The sequence below is a fragment of the Physella acuta genome, unplaced genomic scaffold (assembly GCF_028476545.2).
Source record: "Physella acuta isolate Inbredline_101_S28 unplaced genomic scaffold, ASM2847654v3 ptg001700l, whole genome shotgun sequence".
Classification (NCBI taxonomy): Eukaryota; Metazoa; Mollusca; class Gastropoda; family Physidae; genus Physella; species Physella acuta.
Window position 1 is genome coordinate 4380 of NW_026733213.1, and position 23976 is coordinate 28355.

Here is a 23976-nt window from a genome sequence, read left to right on the forward strand (position 1 = left end):
TGTTTTAAATTATTTCGATCATCTACTTCTTCTAAATCTAGTTTGTGTCTCTACATACAAGCATATCTAAGCAAATGTTACGTTATGTCTTTTAGTGGTTGTTACGTCCCTTTGTTATGATTATTATAGTTGCGTCCCTTGAGTCATCACTGGGTCAACTTTTAATGTCTTTAATTAATTTAATTAACATGTTTTTAATTATTATTTTTGCAATCTATTAATTAATAATACAATCAACAACACGTTTAAGTGTGTAAAATATTTATTTCAATTATTAAAATTGGATCAAAACGTATACAATACGCTCGTTGGCAAGCAGGTTCTTGCGTACGCAGGCAAAAAAAAAAGGGAAAAAAAATATCGCAAGGAGGGACGTCACTAAAACATGAATATCTTAAATACTATGCGTAGGAATACAAAATGACTCATACATATTACAGTAGAATGGCAGCGGAGTAATACAGTGCTTTCGGTTTGTTTCTGTGTGAAACGGTTATAAAATAGCGCCCGATGAAAATCGGGAATTTGGAATTTTCCGCTATGTGTGACCGCGCGTGGAACTTTACTCTATAGATCTATATATAGATTTGGAGTTTTCGTCATAGTGCTATTCGAAACAGGAAGTTTCAGTTATTTCAACTCGAATTTTTTCTACTACACATTATTCATTATCAATTGTAATAAATAAAATAAATAATAAATAAAACAAATAATTTACAGTTTAATAAATAAAGATGCATTACATTGAGTACCAGATCTATATTTTCTATTAGATTGTGTAGGCGTAGGCCTATATTTAAACAAAAAAGTTATTTGCTAAGGCAATAGGCCTACATTTAAAAATAGTTCACGTAGGGGAGGGGGGGGGGGGGGGGCTTGTCGGAAATTCACCTAAATGTTGGCGGATGAAAAAAATAAATGAAATTTACGACTACTTCCTTTAACGATTTTTATTTTTACAAAGAAAAGTAAAACTGAAAAGACACTAATGGTACTATTAGTCAGAGGCGTAGCGAGGGGGTGGGGACCGCACCGGGTGACACCATTTAGGGGGTCACACCAAGGCAAAAAATAGCAAAATATATAGAGAAAAACTAGAGGGGGGGTGCAAATCGAAAATTTGAGGGGGCACTTAATGGTGTCACCTCCCCGCCAGAGGCGTAGCGACCCTTCCCGGGGACAAACTTTCAAATTTTCGATTTGCACCCCCACCCCTCAAACTTTCGATTTGCACCCCCCTTAAATTTTCGATTTGCACCCCCTCAAACTTTCAATTTGCACCCCCCCCCCCCTTTCAAACTTTCGATTTGCACATCACCCCCTCAAGTTTTTCTCTATATATTTTGCTATTTTTTTTTTGCCTTGGTGTCACCCCCCCCCCTAAATGGTGTCAACCGGTGCGGTCCTCACCCCCCCCGCCCCCCCCCCCCCTCGCTACGCCTCTGTGTCTGGGTACACCATCAAAACAGCCCGTGTCAAAACGACCAAGACTCCCGACAAAATGACCAAGTCAAAATAGCCCTTACAACAAGGCCACCATACATATTGGCTCCAGACAAATAAATCGCACTTTTGGCATACACGTAACCATTTTGTCTAAACCACCAACCACACGCAGTTCCTACTTCTTCTACCACCATAACCTCTTTTAAATTCCTGAATCAAAACTTTTTCATGATCCAACAGCTATTCATAAGTATATTTAGCTCTTTACAATTAAAAAAATATTATTGTATTATTGAAGGGTGTTGTCTAAACTAGCTCTGATGAAAGGGTATCACTGTAAAGTGTCATGTTCAATCAGAGTTTCTTCCAAGCATCTCTTCATTTTTTTACCGCCCCCCCCCCCCCCCCGAACGAAATGAAATTTATATAATTTATATAGAAAATATATACTTTTTAACAGTGTCCGCCCCCGAAGAAAGTCTACCGCCCCCCCCCCCCCCGAAAATTTCAAGTGCCCCCCCCCGGAGAAAAAAGTCTGGAAGAAACACTGTGTTCAATGCGGCCGTTTCACCGGGAGACTTAATCTCCACTGAAACCATATTGACAGGGGCACATTTGTCGTGAGCCTAAATATGAGTACTGAAATGATGGGAGCTGTTTTGTCTGGAGCCTATTTGTCCAGAGCCTACACGGCGGAATACTATTTGTCGTCGTTAGACTAAATTACGGAAGCCTATTTGTTGGCAGCCTATATGACGGGGTCCATTTGTCGCTGGCCCTTTTGACGGGGCTCTCATGTCAGGGCCGTTTTGATGGTGCCGATTTGTCACTGGCCGATTTTACCCTAATAAAAAAGTGTGCAACCAATTACTTTGTTTAAAAAGCTACTTCTGTTAAATTATTCTAAGTGATAAAACTAGTTATATAGCTGGTATAGAGCAGTGTTTGTTATATGTTCGCTACTATGATAACGACAGAAATGACATATTTTCTACTTAGTAAGTGTAACTGATCTAACAGGCAAAGGCCTTGGAAATGTTTTAATACTTGCACATTTACACATCGACTGTAATTTTGTAATTTTATGATTGGTCAAGGATACGATGGAGCCGCAAGAATAAGTGGTCTACTATATTGAGCACAACAATATGTTGCTGAGAAATTCGACAAACCAAAACGACAATCTTTGCTAGCAAATTCAGTAGAGAACAGAGTTTCTTCCAGGCATCTATTCGGAGGGGGGGGGGGGCTCCGCCCTCGAAGAAAGTCTACCGCCCCCCCCCCCCCCCCGAACGAGATGGATTTTATATAGTAAACATATAATTTTACTAGTGTCGCCCCCCCCCCCCCCCCCCCCGCCACCGAAAAATGTTAACCGCCCCCCCCCCCCGGAGAAAAAAGTCTGAAAGAAACTCTGATAGAGAAATAAACACCTAAAGCTTTAGTAACTCGACTTAAACGATGGGGCGCAACAAAATGGACAGAAAGTAATGAGTCGGTCAACGTTTGTGTACAACTTCAAAAAGTATGCCGAGATGGACCTGGGCATTGATGCCAAGTATAAAAGCTCTAACATTGAAAATACGGAAGTATGCTGACTCAAAGGTTTTTAGCATAGTTAATAATGTCAAGGAAATGTAAGAAGAATTTTACATAGATATGGGGCCTAAAAATCCAACCCTGCGACATGATAGCTGTAATATAGTGAGACTTGTGAAGTCAAGGGAACTCACTCTTCTTGTATTAGTATTATATTTATATTGTTATCTTGAGTGATGTCCCTTACATGTATATATATCTTTGTCTCTCGTCACTTCCGCCCTCTCTCGTTATCATCATGTAGTTGGAGGCCAATAAAGGTTTTATATACAACCACATGCTTCTATCGTCAATCCATTACATCTGGCGACGACGATAAATAATCCACTAGAAAGAGCACCTACTTACTCAAAAAGAGGTTTGCTAGAGCATATTGGCTAAGTATTTCTAGAATAATGGCGCTGTATGGCCAAATAAAAGAATTTGATTCGAATGATGAAACCATTCATGATTATCTAGATAGGTTAAGCTTTTACCTTGAAGCTAACGACGTTATGATAGAAGCCAAAAAGAGAGCTGTTTTGTTAACAGTCATAGGGCCTCAACAATTTAGGCTACTAAAGGACTTATGCGCACCAGCTAGTCTAACTACCAAGAGCTTTAACGAGCTGAGCAAATTGCTAACAGACCACCATGCGCCTACCCCATCAACGTTTCTATGTAGAGCTAGATTTGACGGTAGGACTCGTCAACCAAACGAGTCAATATCAGAATATGTTGCTGCTTTACGTCATTTAAGTAGATTCTGTGAATTCGGAGACACGCTGTCTGACAGACTATGTGAAAAGTTTGTGACAGGTGTAAACAGCCCTCATGTTCAAAGAAAGTTGCTGCTCGAGTCAGATCTCACATTGGAAAAAGCAATACAACTTGCAACTTCATTCCAGCAGTCATCCGATGCGGCGAGATCTCTAGCACCTTCAGAGATCCATGCAGTAAACAGCAGGTTAGTCAACAAACATCAACCCCATCAGAGCATTTCAACTTATGCTAAACAGCCTGCACGTTCAAAGCCTAGATCTAAATCTAGTAATAATTATCAAAAATGTCATCGATGCAAAGGTCCCCATGCATCTCATCGATGCAAGTTCAAGTTAGCAACTTGTTATAAGTGCAGTAAGCAAGGTCACATTGCCAAGGCCTGCTTTGCAAAGTCTTCGTCTGTTGCTAAATCTAGCCAGTCAAGACAGTACCGCAACCAAAGGCAGCACTATGTTAACTCTCACCAAGACTACCTAACCCAACCAATGAACCACTCTACCTGTGAAAATGCTCAAACTGATTCGCAGCCGGATTACAACCTGTTCTCTGTGAAATCAATAAGTCATGCTCCCATCAATGTACTAGTTAATATCAACGGTAAGAGCATCAGCTTCCAACTTGACACTGGAGCATCTCTAACAGTCATCACAAAGAAGGACTTTGACGCTGTCACAGGAGGATCAGTGCCTCTACAACCATGTCACAAGTGTCTAACAACATACACTGGTGACAATGTTCCGGTAATAGGAGAGTGTATGGTTCATGTAAGCTATAATGGTCAAAGTGTTAAACTTCCTCTTCTTGTGGTTGAAGGAAATGGACCACCATTACTAGGTAGGAACTGGTTAGTTGATCTTAAGTTAAATTGGGAGAGTATATGTTCATTGAACAATGCAAGAGAATCTAGTCTTACTTCAATAGATAAAGTTATATCTGAAAATAAATGTGTTTTTGGTAATCCTGGATTACTAAATGATAGAACAGTGAAGATAAGCATTAAAAACACAAATCCAAGATACTGCAAAGCTAGAGTTCCACCTTATGCAATGAGGAATAAAATTGAAAATGAGCTAAGTAGATTGGAATCTAATGGCATCATAAAGAAGGTAGACTATTCCGATTGGGCAACGCCCATTGTGCCAGTGTTAAAGAAGGATGGTTCTGTAAGAATTTGTGGAGACTATAAAGCTACACTGAATAAGCAAATAGAGCTAAATAGGTACCCTATTCCTAACATTGAGGAAATTTCTTTGAATTTGGCAGGAGGAGACAAATTCACTGAATTAGACTTTAGCCATGCTTACACTCAACTAGAACTGCATCCAGATTCAAAAGTCTATACGACAATAAACACACATAAAGGACTCTACCAATATGAAAGACTATGTTTTGGTATATCATCCAGCCCTGGAATTTTCCAAGCTGTCATGGACAGTATTTTTAAGGATATTCCAAATGTTTGTGTTTATTTTGACAATGTGTACATAACTGGTAAGAATGACACTGAACATCTTAAAACACTTGATAAAGTCTTGAAAATAGTTGGTGAAAAAGGTTTAAAGATAAACAAAGATAAATGTCAATTCATGCTGACAGAAATTAGTTTTCTTGGTTATATATTAAGCAAGCAAGGCATCAGACCTCAACCTGAGAAAACAAAAGCCATTAAAGAAGCACCCAAACCTGAAAATACCCAACAACTAAGAGCTTTTTTTGGGCTTGATAAATTACTATGCAAAGTTCATAAGGAATCTGTCTGGTAAACTATCACCACTGTACAAGCTGCTACAGAAAAATGCAACTTGGCACTGGGGTAAACAACAAGAAGCTGCTTTTAATACAGCAAAAGAAACTTTGTCTTCTTACACCTTACTAACTCACTATGACCCAGGGAAAAGACTTATATTAACATGTGATGCTTCACCAGATGGTGTAGGAGCAGTCTTGTCCCACATGGATGAAAATGGTGACAGACCCATTGCTTTTGCCAGTAGATCTTTGAACCAGGCTGAGAAAAATTATTCTCAGTTAGATAGGGAAGGCTTAGGCATCATTTTTGGGTGTTAAGAAATTTCATAAGTTTCTGTTTGGTAGGAAGTTCACCATCTTTACAGATCATAAACCATTGCTAGGTTTATTTGGAGAAAACAAAACCCTACCTGAGCATGCCTCACCAAGAATTCAAAGATGGGCTATCACACTAACTGCATACAATTATGAATTGAAATACAAACCTGGATCTGAGAATAGTGCAGATAGTCTTAGTAGATTACCTTTAAAAAAACCAAAGCCTTAGCTATGTACCAGAAGATGTATTTGTTCTCTTCACTATCATGGATAACTCCAATATAAATGTGAATGATATTAAAAGAGAAACACAAAAAGATGAGTGCTTAATAAAAGTATATGAGTACTATAAAAATGGTTGGCCTGAAGAGTCAGTGAATGAGGACTTAAAGCCATATAAAATAAGAAAAATGGAATTAAGTCTAAAAGATGGAGAAGATGCAGTCCATTATCAGTCAGAGTTGCCTAAACAAAGTATTTGTAACTTAATAAATGATTAAGGTGATATGGCAATTTCAAATGCTTTAAATAAGAAGGAATGTGATCATCAAACAACTTTGCTAACATCATTAGCACTTACAGAAACTAAAAGGGTAACATCAAAAGAAAAAAAGATTTTTGCCATGTAATACACCCACTTCAAATACTGGATCACAGTTGCAAAGTGATATGGTCCAGGATATTACTTTTAAACAGTATTTTTGGTTACCAGAAAAGCACTATCAGATTACCTGAGAAAATTGATCAATCAAAGAAATCTATGTCAGTTAAGGATCTGAATAATAGCATAATACTTTCAGATGCCAATTCAAAAATAGTTCCATTAAATCATGACAAGACATCCATTGAAAGAGAATTTGCAGTTAATGATAATGTGTATCTAAGAAATTATGGGAGAAAGGAAAAATGGATACCAGGTCAAATTGTTCAATGTACAGGACCTGTGTCTTATAAAGTAAAAACAAATGATGGACTTATTGTCCGTGGACATGCAGACCAGTTAAAAATAACTTGTGCAGATAATAAGTGTGAATCTGTCAATCCCACCAAATCTGAACAGTTCACACCAACTCAGTTTGTTCCACAACCAAGTTCTGTTGATATGAGTGAACCAAGTAGTCTGGAGTCAGAAAATGTAAATTCTGGAATTAATGATTTTGATCCTAGACCTCCTGAGATAGAGAATCCAGATGGTCAGAATCTTGAGTCACCAAATCAAAAGCCACTGAGAAGGTCAAGCAGGACAATCAAAGTCCCAAATAAGTTAGACCTATGATTTTAAAGGTCAAAAGGACTTTGACATCATTGTTTTGTATTTTAATTATGTTGTAACATATTGTGCATTGTTTGCAAGGATGTAATCTACCATAGTGTTCATGTTACAATATAATTGGTGATTTTAGGATACTGCAAATTGTTCTATTGAGAGATGTGTTGTGTTTACTAAGGGTAAAGGGATGTAATATAGTGAGACTTGTGAAGTCAAGGGAACTCACTCTTCTTGTATTAGTATTATATTTATACTGTTATCTTGAGTGATGTCCCTTACATGTATATATATCTTTGTCTCTCGTCACTTCCGCTCTCTCTCGTTCCATCATGTAGCGAAGGCCCAATAAAATCTATATACAAACAGCATGGCTTCTCGTCAGTGTATTATAATAGAACAACTCCAATCCACCTCAATAGCTAATAGTCCTGAAGAATATTACACAATGTGTGAATTCCTTTTCGAAATTCAGTATTAAGTCAAATCGGATATAGATCTAGATCTCTAAAAAAATACATCTTTTGGGAAATTGTATGTGCCCTTTGTCCAATCACTCTGGTTTTAACAAAGAAACAGAAAAAGAATGCCACCACATAAAAACGTCAACGTTCGATTAACACATGTGTCATCGATGTAGGTGTTGGGAAAATGAGACTGGTGCACAACATTACAAATCGTGGAAATGTAGGCCTACAGCTAGATTTCTGAATTGCTTAACAAACATTTTATATGTCCGACGTAAAAATATTTCCAAAAGATCACAAACTACTGCAAATTTTAATTGTAACATTGCATGCCACAACCGCAGTCAGCGAACATGAAAAGACTACTTTCGGGGATTGACTAAAAGGTTTGCATTTTAAAATTTTCAGCAGATCAGATTTTTAATTAATTAGCAAACAGTCCAAACAGATTTAAACTGCTTTTGTAGATGAGTAATTTGAAAAGTGAAAAGTATTTTTATATGTTTGTTGTGTTATAGATCTAGTAATATACCACAATTTGCTTCTGAATTTATTACATATCGTTTTTAAATTTGAAGTTAATAATAATTTTTTAATGAGATGTACATTGTTTGCATGTTAAAAACAATATATTAAAGGTTTCGTAATCAGTGTTTCTTCCAGACTTTTTTTCTCCGGGGGGGGGGGGGGGGCACTTGAAATTTTCGGGGGGGGGGGGGGGGGGCGGTAAACTTTCTTCGGGGGGGGGGGGGGCGGACACTGTTAAAAGTATATATTTTCTATATAAATAATATAAATTTCATTTCGTTCGGGGGGAGGGGGCGGTAACATTTTTTTTGGGGGGGGGGGGGGGGGGTATACGCCCCCCCCCCCCCCCCCCGAAGAGATGCCTGGAAGAAACTCTGTTCGTAATTAGCTGAAGGAGCCCAAGAGTTTCTATAGTGACCAGCTCCACTGCATAGGCCCTACATACACAAGCACACATAAGACAAATTTAAACCCCCGCCCATGAGAGAATGGTGGCTAGGCACTGGTGAAAAGAGATGCCTGGAAGAAACTCTGATTCCGACCAACTTTTTAATGCAGCGATTTCGTTTAGTTTTCAGGTAGTCAAGAATATCAAATTTTGATTCTAATTACACATGAAATTCCGTTATATGCGATAATAAAAGTAATTGGGTAGATAATAACATGATTAATTTCAAGCAAACACTTTTAAGTTTGGCCTACTTTAAGAAAAAAAAAGTAATCTTTTGTTGAGTCAAAAAAGATTTTTACAATTCCCAACAAGCAAATGAATAATTGTAGGTCTGCTTGACATTAAATACACAATTTAGTTACTTCAATGTATCTGAAACCTAAATTGTTTATAGAAAAACCCGATATGACAATTTAGCTTCACATAATAATTTACCTGCTCAACGTGAAAATGCGGAATGACAAATAAGTGTGTATACAGGCCTTTAATGTTTAGTGAGTGGGCTCTATAATAGAAGCTCTATAATTTTATTAATATCATAATTCACCTCTCGTTAATTTTAATAATCTATTCATATGGAGATTTTAAGAAATCCTATTTATAATTTTACATGCCCCCCAGAAAATTCTGCACGTGGAGAAAACGTAATAAACTTTTGTAGACGAAATCTCCGTTTGTCGAAAATCAGCCTAAGTGGCAAATACTTATCCACTTGCCATGCCATGCCATATAATGGCACATGAAGACGACTAACCTAGATCTAAATATAAATAGCCAACCACCATTTTTAAAATGGGTGAATGCGTTAACTACGCAAATAATACGTTTATTTTGAAACCCTTATGTAGTAATATCTATTCACTTTAGACTTATTAAGTTATTATATTATTATAAAATAAACATTTTAGAAGCAAGATCTAGAAGATTTAAATTAGATCTAGAATATGACACTCGCGAACCATGTAAATTATCATTTAATTATGAGGTAATAAATTTATTAAATAGATGTCTGGCTGGAATCTAGAGTTCTAGACAAGAGATAAACATTATTTAATAAACATTAAACAGAGAACCCGGAGTCATTAGACATTATTTATAGGGCCTATTAGATTTAATTACTATAGGCTATAGGATTAGATCTAGATATCTAGATCTAGAATCTAGAGTAGATTATTCGAGATGGCACAATTGAAATGTAGATCTATGAGTTCTGTGTTTATTAAACATATGACTGAAAAAGATGATTTTCAAACTATTTGTTTGACTGAAGCTTTGATTGATTTCTTAACTCTTCACCCTGTGTCAGAAAATGGAAAGTCGGACTACTCAGGTATGCTTTAAACTTTAAAAAATTAATAGGCCCTGGCTAACTAACAGGCTCATAAAATCTGGTTTTAATTTAGAATCAAGATATCTTAGAGTCTTAGCTTGTGACTTGCAGACTTAGAGATGTAGCCCAATAATTAAATTAATATAATAGTTTGCCTTATAGTACTTATTATACAAATCTAATACTAGAGTAATAAAACTAAATTAGTGGGCCTACTGTTCCCTATTTCGAACCTGATGTTACACGGGGCAAGTGAATTATTAGTATTAGATATTAGAGTTCACCTGTCTCAATGACTTCGTCTTCGGCATATGAAGGGATAATGTGGTCAGCACTATGCCCAGCTACCTTTACTTTCCCTAACTTACTTAGGTACCCATCAGAGCTGGGTGAACTCAGGGACATTCTACTGACTTGAACCTGGATTCGAACTTGAGACTTTCGGGTTAGTAGTGTAGTGCACTACCCCTAGGCCCCATAGTCCAATAGTTAGCTAGGCCTACATAAATTATGGATAATTTAATATATTTGATTGTTTTTGATCTATGTGCTGCAACCCCCATGGGGGTCATAAATAGTTTTTCTGGGGTGGGGGGAGGGGTCATCAACTTGTAGACTAAACCAAACTAAATTATTCTTTTGCAATTGTATGGAGGTAAAAGTCCACTTGAAAAAGTTTGTCAACCTGCGGTCTAGCAGGGCATATTACTAGACACTAGTGAGTTATATTAGAATCTAGAGTAGTAGTATTCTAAAATCTAAAGTAAATAGTAAAATAAGCTCAGTAGAAATCCAGGCAAAATATACTTGCTAGGTGATCTACTACATAATTTCTCTGTTTAGTTACACCTACTTATTAAGATTCAAAACTCTTAAAATAAATTGAACATAGGTCTGGCTTTTCTCAATACATTATCCAGTTTCGCACTTATTCATGATAATTTAAAAATAAACCGGGAGTGATCTCCCCTAAACTTTCTCGAATATTCTTATATAAAACAACAGGGGATGGGAACTCGTGATATAGACATGATTTTTAATCCATTTTAAATACTCAAACTTTTTAAAATAGAATAAAATCTCGTAGAAAAAAGAATTGCACACCAAGTGAACGCCAAAAAAAATGTGTATAATAGTGCGTAATATTATTAGTACTTTATAAATTTACATTAGTTTTTTGAGAAATCGGAAATAGCGTAAATTACTACTTCCGTTCAACGGAAATTACTCAAAATTTGACAGAAGGTAGAGATTTAGATCTTTTACATACATGTGAAATTTCATTTATCTATGTGAAATAGTACTCAAGTTATAGGCTTTTAAAAAATTCAAAGTAGATAAAGTTCCTCTTCCGGTTATTGGAAATCGCTCAAAAGTTGATACGGATCTACGATTTTGATATAATACTTATATATGAAATTTCATCAACCTAGTTGTAACGGTACTCAAGTTATCGTGTTTACACACACACACAGACACACATACACACAGACATATGGACAAGATTGCAAAATTATGTTTTTCCGACTCAGGGAGCCCTAAAACGTTGAGATTTGCAAAAATCTCGATATTTTAAATTTTTTTTTGCACGATTACAAGACTTTATCTATACTTTTATTTTAATTATTATTACAAGAAAGTAATAATAATTTGATAGTATTGCAATCTTTAAAAGTGATGCATAATTATTAGCAAAAAATTGATATCAATTAGAAGGTTTCTTTAATACAAAGAGCTTCACTGCCAAGTAATGCAGTTTAAATAAAATGAAAAACCATTACTCCGAGTTCAATGAAAATACTCCAATAATTCATGTTAATATCTCAAATACTAAAATTTGTACAGATTCATTGCTTGGCTAGCAGCTAAACATCAGTTAAAAATTATAATTCTAGGTCTCTAAAATAAATATAGTTTTAAAACAATGTTTCAGTTCTTTAGGTGGACCACCATGGTTCTAATTTTACACACAAAAATCCACACTATTAAAGTTAAAAGAATAATTTGGGCTGTAATTATTAGTTTGGTGATCAAGGCTATATTAGAGGGTTAAATTAAGGTTTGTGTAATGATATCAAAACCTTTAATAAAATATGGCTTTACCCAGCAGTCACCTACTTAAAATTTTTTTTTCTCCAGTTTTAATTTGAGGTGTTTTGTGTGAGTTTGGAAGAGTGTTATATATTGTTATTGTTATAGCTTATAGATTGTTACCACAAAAATAATGCACACCAACAAAGCCATCACCACTAACATGATCAATCTTACTTTTGTCCCCAGGTTTTTTCAGTAAAAAAAGAAAAGCCTCTACCACGCCTGAAGCTCAGAAAACTAAAAAAGTTAAGGGAGATCTGGACTGTAAATTGTCCCACACAACTTTAAAACAGAAGCTAAATAGCACAGAGGCAACTCTAACAACTGATACACACAAGCAGAAAAAATCCACAAAAAGTAGAACTAATACTTGTTTACATGATTCACATAATTTACCTCCTTTATCAACTGACTGCCAAGCGACTTTAAACTCTGACTTAAAATGTGGAGCTATGCCTTCTAAGATTGTGTCTATAAAACATGTTTGTAAAGACGAGGGACTGACAATAGTACCATACTTGAATCCTAATTTGAGCAATGGATCATTCCCTAATCCTGAAGCTACCAAGAAGAAGGATAATTACAATTATAATGAAGAAATAGCTGAAAATTCTGTGGGTACTTTACAAAATTTGATACCACACAATAGAGGTGCAGCTAATAGGGGGAATGCTCACACAAACAAGAAAGGAACTGAAGCTGTGAGTAGTAATTTTAGCATCGGTAAAAGAGTAGAAAATGATGGTTGTAATAATTCAAAATCTGTGGAGAATGGGGTACAATCACATAGGAATGGTAGTGGTGTAGCTAAAAACAGAACGGATAGAGTTGAGAACAATGGTCACTCGTCTGTACAGCTAGCAAGTCATGTGGGAAAATTTCAAAACATTATTTCACCTCTCAAAGGCAGCACTGCAAAAACAGCAAACACAGTCCGAAAACCTGGAAAAGAAACAATTGTGCCGCTAGAAAATGGATCTCCGGTTAAAACTGTCACCCCGTTTGATGAATATTCAGCTGGGAAAAATGAGACACAACAAACTACCCTTGTGGCTGGTTACATAGCTATCTCAAAAAACACGAAACATAAAAAAGCAACAAGTGCTGTATCAAGCAAGGATTTTTCTGTTAAGTATGAAGCCTCAACGGAAAATTATGGTGTGAAAAATGTGCCACAAACTGTTGTTTCTCCAGCTAAAAACACCACAAGACAAGACAAACAGCCACAAACAGTTGTTTCTCCAGCTAAAAACATCACAAGACAAGACAAACAGCCACAAACTGTTGTTTCTCCAGCTAAAAATCTGACAAGACAAGACAAACAGCCACAAACTGTTGTTTCTCCAGCTAAAAACATCACAAGACAAGACAAACAGCCACAATTTGTTGTTTCTCCAGCTAAAAACACCACAAGACAAGACAAACAGCCACAAACTGTTGTTTCTCCAGCTAAAAACATCACAAGACAAGACAAACAGCCACAATTTGTTGTTTCTCCAGCTAAAAACACCACAAGACAAGACAAACAGCCACAAACTGTTGTTTCTCCAGCTAAAAACACCACAAGACAAGACAATCAGCCACAAACTGTTGTTTCTCCAGCTAAAAACACCACAAGACAAGACAAACAGCCACAAACTGTTGTTTCTCCAGCTAAAAACACCACAAGACCAGACAAACAGCCACAAACTGTTGTTTCTCCAGCTAAAAATCTGACAAGACAAGACAAACAGAGCCTAGAAGAAAGTGTGCCAGCTTTACATGCAACCCCTGCACCTTGTTCACCAGTTTTAGATGTGAGGTATACCACAGTAAATCCCAAAACCTCTGCTGGCCCATACTCATCACTTGCACACAGGCAAAAAGACGCCAACACAAGTAAGGAATATGTGGCTAATAATTATAAAAAGTCTCCTGTGAAGTCTACTGTGATCAAAGCAGATTATGAGATTTCACCCAAAGTAAAAATAATCAGAAGAATAGATGAGATCAACAAGGCAGCAATTAATACAAAGGAACAGAACATAAATAAAACCACATGTAAGTTTTAAACGCAGTTATCTAAATAGCCTTTAAAATTTTCTAGAATTAATATTAGTTATTAGTTTTAGCCTTTATACTAGTTTAACCCAACTCTTAAAATTAATATAATTTATTTTTTGAAAATATTTCTTTCCTGTGTGAATTCTATTTAGTGTTTCAGTGAAAAAAAAATACAATAATAATATTTTATTTTTGTCTCCTGTGTGAATACACTTTTGTCAAACAGATATTTTTTAAATTAAGCACTGGTATATCCTAAATAGATATATCACTATATTAACTGATTTCTTTCATATTTCTTAAAATATTGTTTTAGTTAGTTTGAAAAACAATGCTATATTTAATTTATTCCCTAATAACTTAGAGTGTTGTATTTGGTTGATTTTTACCGTATTTAAAAACCCTTTCCCTTAATCTCAGTTTACAGAATCATTAACATACAGAATATTTAAATAGGTTGTGTTCTGTTTAGTTAAAACAAATTGACAACTCTTAAAAAAAATTCCTGTTTGTATTTATAAAATAAAATAAAGTATTGTACTATGATTTATAAAATGAACACTATAATAAATAAAAAAGTAGAAGCATATGTTGCTAATTAATTCTTAATTACGGAATCTTTTGAAAAATTGTAATATGATCCACCATGAAATTCATGCCTATGCATGTCTATACACATGTAACCTATAAAATATTACAGCCTACATATTTAAGCTTTACTTTTTTAAATGTACTTACATAAATCATATTCCTCTAATATAACTAAAAAAACTTTCTGTATTTTTTTTTAAAGTTGAGATCAAAGTTTAGGTTATTAGGCTTATATGTTTACATATTTGATGTTCTTTTTACACGGCTTATTTGTTTTTTAGCAATTTTTTTGTAAGTAAACCTGGAATATGTATAGTGATTTTCAACTTTTTTCCTTTTTAGCTTTGAGTTGTGTGGATTCACCTGTCCCCAACAAGTCCTCTCATAACCACAAACAAGCTTCCAGAAAGCGTAGGTACCATTACACAGCCAAGAAAGCTTCAAATTCTAGGGAAAACATAGACTCCAAGAGCTCCAAAAGAAATTTGAAATCTATAGACCAGCTGGCGGCCAACCTGGCCAATGTTAAGTTTGGTCTTCTTTTATCTGCTGTGACATCATCAAGAACCAGTACAGACAGTATAGAAAGTGATAAACATTGCTCAAAGAATCAGACTTCCAAGTCTCCAAACAAACCACAGAGGAGGAAGCGGCGTTCCAGGAGTTCTCTGTGTTTGACTGATGAAGAGACCAGTGTGGTGAAAGATTTAATTAGAAAACAAAGATTCAGTACAGCTAAATCTAAGGACAGATCTGCTGCTCTGGAATCTGATGCAGTCAGTGCCTTGCTCAGCCTGGGGAAAAATGCCTTGAGTAAACAGGCAGAGGTGGAGGTTACAGTGTCAGCAGCACCAAAGGAAGTAGCAACCTCAAGAAGGCGAAGTAGTTTACAGCAGCAAGTTGATGTAGGGGAGGCTGAGGATGTTGGTCATACGTCAAGCCAAGATGATGGCCATACAACAGATAGAGAGTTTGGTCATACGTCAGATAGAGATGACAGTCGTACATCTGACAAAGATGTTGGGCAGACATTCAGCAAAGAAGGTGGTCAGACATCTGACACAGATGTTGTTTTCTTGTACAGTGAGGCATCCAACAAAGACTTTGTCTCTTCTGTGTTACAGAGTAGATTATCACATGCACTTGATCAGAGTGGTGCTATTTCTATCCCGGATCAGAATTGTGCTACTTCTATCCCAGATGAGAGTTGTGCTACTTCTATCCCAGATGAGAGCTGTACTACATCTATCCCAGATCAGAATTGTGCTACATCTATCCCTGATCAGAATTGTGCTACATCTATCCCAGATCAGAATTGTGCTACATCTATCCCAGATCAGAATTGTACTACATCTATCCCAGATCAGAATTGTGCTACATCTATCCCAGATCAGAATTGTGCTACATCTATCCCAGATCAGAATTGTGCTACATCTATCCCAGATCAGAATTTTGCTACATCTATCCCAGATCAGAATTGTGCTACATCTATCCCAGATCAGAATTGTGCTACATCTATCCCAGATCAGAATTGTGCTACATCTATCCCAGAACAGAATTGTTCTACATCTATCCCAGATCAGAATTGTGCTACATCTATCCCAGATCCCAGTGGTGCTAAACCTGTACCAGATCAGAAGTGTGTTACAACTGTCAGTGAAAACATTAAGCAGTTAATACGGTGTAGACTTCAGAAGAACGGGAGTAAAGACAAATGTGATAATGAAGAGGCTCCCTGTTTTGGCTCTAGTGTTGAAGCTCCAGCAGAAAGGGACTGTGCCTGTAAGCCTTATAGCAGTTGTTCTTGTGGCACAGCTGCTGGTGATAAACTATCTACCTCATTGGGTACTCAGGTAATAGATTTAACTGCAGAAACAACCAGTGCTCATGACTTGGAGTTACAGCATGATTCTGGCGGCTCAGATGGGCAGTCCTGTATGACAGATTTGGCGCCATCTTTTAGGAATGGGTCTGCAAGACTGGTTGAGACAGACAGTAGTGTGATTACAGACAAGGATGAAAACTTTGTGAAAAATGGTTCCAGTGACAGTCTGCTTACAGGTTTCCCAGAGGAAAGCCTACCCCGTGGTGATCATAACCCGTACATTAGTCTTTCATCTGATGAGGATTGTTCTTACGACATCTCACGTAGCCCACCACCCCCTCGGGATGTTGCCCCCTCAGCCAGCAAAGCCCCTGATGGTCAGGGTTTTGGTCTGTCTACCAGTGGGGCATTCAGTAATGTTGGTCAGGCAGATATTGTCTTTCTGCCTCAAGGGGGTTGCTTGAACTATTCACAAGTGGCCTTTCTCTCAACAGCAGCAACAAGTTCTGATTTGGCCATTTTCTCAGGGCCAGTAGTAACAAGTTCTGAGATGGCCTTTTTGCCAGGGCCAGTAGTAACAAGTTCTGAGGTGGCCTTTTTGCCAGGGCCAGTAGTAACAAGTTCTGATGTGGCCTTTTTGTCAGGGCCATCAACAACCGGCTCCGCTATATTTAATGCTGGCATTGATGTCTCTGTTGCTAATTTACAACACATGGATACTCAATACACAGATGCTGGTGGATACTTTCAAAATGTAGAAATAAGAAACAATACCCCCGTCATAAGTCTGCTATGTCCAGACAATGGGAATTTCTTGTTTAACTTGTTGAATCAAAGTGTTCCGAGCTCAGGCAGTGCACCCACACACAGAACAGATATCATTGTGAATGAGAACAACGCTGACTCACATGTTTACATTATCCTGAACTCTCTGGATGGCCAACCCTTGATGCAGCATCAGACACAGGTGCTTGTAAATAGCAGCTCTGATAGTGGTGGACCTGTGGATGGTCAACCCTTGATGCAGCATCAGACACAGGTTCTTGTAAATAGCAGCTCTGATAGTGGTGGACCTGTGGATGGTCAGCCCTTGATGCAGCATCAGACACAGGTTCTTGTAAATAGCAGCTCTGATAGTGGTGGACCTGTGGATGGTCAACCCTTGATGCAGCATCAGACACAGGTTCTTGTAAATAGCAGCTCTGATAGTGGTGGACCTGTGGATTACTCACTTCAAGGCCCTGCTGGAGGCCCTAGCTCAATGTTTGAGGTGAGTACCCAGCAGACCAGACAGCCAAATGTATTCTTTTTATCTGGCAACCCACAAGTGCAGCCGACTTTAAACAAACGCAGGCCCAGAAAATTAAAAATGATAAAATCTCCAAAAATTTCACCAGTTTCCAATGGCTCTCATGCTGGATCTGTGGAACCCAAAAACTTAACTATCAATAGCCTGAATATCCTGACTGGTGATGATAATGTGATAAGTTCAGCCAAAGGTTCTGGGATTAATGAGCAAGTTCCTGCTGTAGTGGCACTGTTGGGAGAACAGACAGCAGCCAGTTCAACTTTAGAACCAGGCAACATTAACATAAGAAACTGTAAACCATCAGGTTCTGTTGGGGCTTCACTCAACATCCCAGAGTCCAGCCACAGGGACTCTCCAGCTGGGGATGTTGGTGCTTCACTCAACATCCCAGAGTCCAGCCATGGGGACCCTCCAGCTGGGGATGTTGGGGCTTCACTTAACATCCCAGAGTCCAGCCACAGGAACCCTCCAGCTGGGGATATTGGGGCTTCACTCAACATCCCAGAGTCCAGCCACGGGGACCCTCCAGCTGGTGATGTTGGTGCTTCACTTAACATCCCAGAGTCAAGCCACGGGGACCCTCCAGCTGGGGATGTTGGCAGGTACATGTCAGCACCAAAACAGATGCCATCAGGTACAGCAGCTAGCAGGTCGAGCCTTCGAAACATCTCTGTCTTGAAACACAGCCAATTCTTGCCTAAAGATGGCGCCAGTCACATTCCTGCTAGTGATTCTCTGCAGCACAACCTTCACCCCACTGAGGCGTCAGCACCTGAGTGCCAGCCAGTGAGTTCAAGCATGGCAGACATTTCTGGTGTGGCCTGCAAGGTGGGTCCTCCCCTGCCTGTTGGCAGCTACATCCTGTCACAGAAAGGGGAAAACCTTGTGATTAAAAAAATGATTAAAACGCTACACAAGTCTGTAACAACACAGGATGATAGTTCTGTGGCTATTGTGAAATCAAATGAGGGGAAATGTTCCACTAGCATACACCAGGTGATATCAAATGAAAGGACACATTCAACCAACAGCTCACATGGAAAATCAAATGAAAAGACACATTCAAACAACAGCTCACCTGGGAAATCAAATGACAAGACACATTCAAACAGCTCACATGTGAAATCAAATAGGAGGAAACATTCAACCAACAGCTGCCCGGAGAAATCAAATGACAAAACACATTCAAACAACAGCTCACATGGGAAATCAAATGGGAGGAAACATTCAGCCAACCGCTCACCTTTGAAACCAAACAAAGAGAAATGTCCCACCAACACGCCTGTTGTGAAATCAAATAAAAAGAAGTATTTTACCAAAGTGGAGGAAACTCAAGCAGAAAGAAAATCTATACAGGAAGGTATAAATACTGGTAAATTGTTAACTCCCAATAAGAAGACATCACCTCAGCAGAGGGAACATGTTGTAATTAGTCATCCTCAGCAAGATGCAACATTGCTGAAAAAAGAATCATCTTCATTATGTGAGGAAGACAATACTGTGAGGACGACAGATGAGAGAGATGAAGCGTGTTGCAGCATGCCTCCACCAGGTAAGTAACATTGTGGTTTAAAGAACATCTAGCTAGTTCTAAACACTCTGTGTGAGTTGGTGACTCATTGTGCATGATGTCACAAATTGTCACAAAAGAACTATCTTCCAGTCTTTCATCTGTGTCTCAAATGTGTAATGTTAACAGCACAAAGGAAATATTTCTTCTGTACAAGTTTGACAGTAAGTAAATCAGTACTTAATTGACACTTTACTTGTCTGATTCTCTATTGACAATTTGCTTATTGATTCTCTAAGTAGATCAGAACATTATTGACACTCATCTTGTCTGATTCTCTAAGTAGATCAGTACATTATTTACAATTTGCTTGTTGATTCCCTAAGTAGATCAGTACATTATTTACAGTTTACTTGTTGATTCTCTAAGTAGATCAGTACATTATTGACAATTTGCTTGTTGATACCCTAAGTAGATCAGTACATTATTTACAATTTGCTTGTTGATTCCCTAAGTAGATCAGTACATTATTTACAATCAATTTGCTTGTTGATTCCCTAAGTAGATCAGTACATTATTTACAATCAATTTGCTTGTTGATACCCTAAGTAGATCAGTGGTATTTACAATTTGCTTGTTGATTCCCTAAGTAGATCAGTACATTATTTACAATTTGTTTGTTGATTCCCTAAGTAGATCAGTACATTATTGACACTCATCTTGTCTGATTCTCTAAGAAGACCAGTACATTATTGACACTCAATTTGATTCCCTCAGGTTTTCAAACCAAACACCCATCAGACTGGAGTGTGGACGATGTAGCTCAGTGGCTGACCCATCATGGTCTACAGCAGTTTGTGCCGCAGTAAGTTGACAAAGTTTGATTTTCTCATATTTCTCTCACATGTGCTCTTGTCACCAATGATCTTTTTGTATGTGGGGTCATCTGTTTATTATGTTCAACTGGAGGTGAAAGTGCTGAATATAAGTCAATCTTTAACCCTTTATCTACTGATGGTACTTATAAGTACCACTTTAATTAAGTGCCTGTATTATTTTTAATTTAATACGAATTTAAAAAATTATTGATGTAATTAATAGTATTATCTGTCCTGAGTCGCCGGTAGTTGGATGGATCGATGTTTTTTGAAAATTTTTGGTGTGGCGCCAATTTCAATGTCTTGCTGTATCGGTAGTTCACAATTGTTCTGTAACGTTCTCACACACGTTCCTGATTTCCCTTTGTTTAAAGTTTTACCTTATTCTTGAAGTTTTCATCCCCAAATATTTTTTATTGGCATCTCCAATAGTCAGTTAACTTTTAGATATACAATTTTAATAAAATTGTCTATGTATTAGATCGATGTTTACAAGTGGACTTATAAGTACCATCAGGGCACACAGTCATTTTTTTTAAAGAATTTTTAGGAAATGGCAGATTTTTTATGTGGAGTGACATAAATATTATTTTGATAATTAATTATTAAAATGTACTCAAAAAATATTTACACATTTATAAGAAGGTTAGCATATGGTTTACCAAAGAATTATTGTAATTACATGTTCATTTCTAGTAGTAAAAGAATAACAAGAATTAAGGTAGCAGTTGCAGACCCGTTTATAAGGTTTACTATACTTCATTTGTATACCAAAGCCTAGTTTTAGTAGTAAGATTTAATTTGTTAGTTATATTTACTGCAATAAACTGTCTTGCCTACAATAACTAGTATTTACGTAATGTATACCTGTAGACTAGTAATAGTCCATACTTCTGCATATAGTATAGATCTATATGGTAACTTTTAATCCGTAAACAGGAAAGAGTAGGCCAATTCGGCTATCCTAAACACATTGGGCTCACTTCTATTTATGAACTTTACACTGTAGTGTAGACTTGTCATAACATTCTAGTAGGCTACAATTATACTAGTATTACTAGTAGTTGTGTACTGAATGACTAGGCTTTTGTTTGTTTATGCGGTTCATTGTAAGTAATAGCTATTGGAAGCTTCCAGCAAAAGCATGTTCAGTCCGGCAACCGTTGCTACCCCAGAATGACCACAGACAAGAATTAGGGAGCATGACATGTCGGCAACTTTAGCTGTGTTTGAGGTCTAAGATGTGTTCCGATAGAAAAGCCAATAAAAATCGTACTCAAAATATACAATTGTGACGTATTATGTGTGAAAATTACAAAAAATGACTGCTATAATGATTGCCATGTTATTAGTTAATAAATTGTGTCATTTGTTCCTGTTTTGTAAAAAAATTTTTTTTGGAAAAAATGTCCAACATTCCTGACGGTACTTATAAGTACCAATATCTGTTTGGGCCATTAATAATTTATGAAACGAAATTTCCTTCGACATATGCTTTAAATGTGCCAAAAGCAATATTTTAACACATAGTTTAAGAAAAAATTTCATTCAGAACCTAATTCCGTAAATAAAGGGTTAATGTGTGTGGGCTGAGGGTGGGTGTGTCTGCATATGTGCGTAAGTTTGATTCCATGTGGATGTCCTTTAATTGGATCAAAATAAAAACTTTTAACCTGCACACACAAAGTATAAATTAAAACAGCAATTCCTTTAATTTAAAAAAATACTCAGATCAAAGTTAATTAAATCAATGTATGTTGTTGTGTCTAGAGAAAATTTATATCCTATGTTGAGTGTGGAAGGAAAAAAAAATTAGGGGTCAAACATAAGGGGAGCATTTTTTTATCTTGATGATGCTGTTTATCACCAAAGAAGATCATAGTCTTAAAACTTTTCTTTCCACACCAAAGAATGAATATTTAATACAGTGTGTCAGATATTGGTTGATGAGGAAATATAATCATAAAATCAAATTAAGCCCTTGTGATATATATTTACTTTTAAAACTACTTGTTTATTTTACTCAACATATTCTAGTTACCCTTATAATAATAATATACATTTCCATTAACAATTAAAAGTTTTTATTTTTTGTGGAAATCATAAATGGATGACTCCTATGCCACTGTAACCCATGCTGTTGTCAAATGCTGTACTGTATAGTGTGTTTCAGACACAGTCTCTAACAGTTAAAAAATTTCTTCCCCCAGTTTCAGCTCCATGAAGGGTGAAGACCTCCTCAACCTTAAGAGACTTCAGACTGTCAAACCCAAAGAATTTTTTCACCACATGATCTCATTAGGGGAGCCATTTTTCAGTGTAATCAAGTTCTCCAGGTACCTGCGGCCCTTACACAGCTAATACTTGGCTACATCGTGTCCCTTACACAGCTAATACTTAAATCAGCAGGTATCTGTTGCCCTTACACAGCTAATATTTGCGTACGTTATACCATAGCTTGTGATTTCTCTTTGTTAATCTTGAACTTGTTATTTTAGAGGTATTACAACCTGTATGATGTGATTTGAATGCCTAGAATACCTGTTATGTAAAATGTACATTTTATTATAAATTACATATCTCATGTTTTAATTGGTAGCTTATAAAATTAAATCAGGTAGCAGTATTTCTACTTTGGTGTGTTTGATGCTATTTTTAACTTTTTAAAATACACTCTTGTTCTCAGAGTTAAGGTTCTTGTGTGTGCACTAAATTCATGTCTCATAAAAAATAACAACCTATTCTACCTAATTTTAAAAAATCAATTATAAAAAATAAATACACTGAATGTGCCATAAAACACTGACTGTGTTATAAATATAAAATACTGACTATGTTATCAATATAAAATACTGACTATGTTATTGTTTTCCATTTAATTTCAAACAAACACAGAAGCTGTTATGTAAACACAAGTTGTGTTTTTAATTTTTTCTTTGAACATACTATCACACCTATTGCCGTGGGGTTTTTAATGTATTTTAAGTTTTTTTTAGCATTTGTTAAAATTTAATGTACCAAATTAAATTAAATTGTGACTACCCCTGATTTTATTGCCAAATGTGGATGTCGGTATGTACTTATGTGTGCTTGAATGTACATCCAAATATGTAAATCTTCTTGAATTAGAACCTGTGTGTATACCAAAGTGCATACCCAAGTTTACCTGTATGTTTAACTCAGAGCTTCTATAAAATTTTGTTCCCCTATTTTTTTATCTTGTCTCTTTATTTGACCTTGTCATCCACCCTTATTTGACCTTGTCATCCACCCCTATTTGACCTTGTCGCCCACCCCTAATTGACCTTGTCTCTATTTGACCTTTGACTTGGTATTTTTATTTGGGGGGGACGGGACAGGACGATGACGACACTAGTAAAAGAATATGTTTTCTATATAAATTCCATTTCATTTAGGGGAGGGGGGAGGCGGTAGACTTTCTTCGGGGAGGGGGGGGGGGGGGGCGACTCCTTGAAGAAACTCTGAAATAAATGCTTACCAATTTAATTGTTAATTATTGTAAAAATAGCGGTTAACTACTGCTGTTAATAATATTTATTTTTAAATTTATTTTGACATTATAGACAATAATCAATGATACATAAATTTAGATGCAATAAATGTACTTAACTGTCTTAATACCTAATATATGAATTTGTAACATTATTTTTTAAGATGTTTCTGACTCTGTGTTTGTAACATTGTATTAAAAGATGTTTGTACCATTTTGTTGAAATACCACCTTGCTTAAAAATGTTTCAGACAATCTAAAAACAATCCAATATCAAGAAAAGACATGGTGTGGGTTG

The 23976-nt window shown here is 36.7% G+C and overlaps 1 protein-coding gene across 1 annotated transcript; it reads left to right on the forward strand.

Annotated features, from left to right (window-relative positions):
* Window positions 1–9760: 9760 nt before the first annotated feature.
* Window positions 9761–22528, forward strand: LOC131929984 (uncharacterized). The gene is made up of 5 exons (XM_059286372.1): window positions 9761–9917; window positions 12198–14051; window positions 14988–19331; window positions 20067–20154; window positions 22378–22528. The coding sequence occupies exons 1-5, from the start codon at window positions 9767–9769 to the stop codon at window positions 22526–22528; spliced, it is 6588 nt and encodes a 2195-aa protein (XP_059142355.1). The 5' UTR covers window positions 9761–9766.
* Window positions 22529–23976: the final 1448 nt, after the last annotated feature.

Excerpts from the sequence above, each read along its gene's own strand:
- LOC131929984 (XM_059286372.1), top strand. The coding sequence starts at position 9,767 with ATGGCACAATTGAAATGTAGATCTATGAGTTCTGTGTTTATTAAACAT. Across the intron at positions 9,918-12,197 it reads TGGAAAGTCGGACTACTCAG|GTTTTTTCAGTAAAAAAAGA; the intron begins GTATGCTTTAAA and ends TTTTGTCCCCAG. Across the intron at positions 20,155-22,377 it reads CTACAGCAGTTTGTGCCGCA|TTTCAGCTCCATGAAGGGTG; the intron begins GTAAGTTGACAA and ends TTCTTCCCCCAG.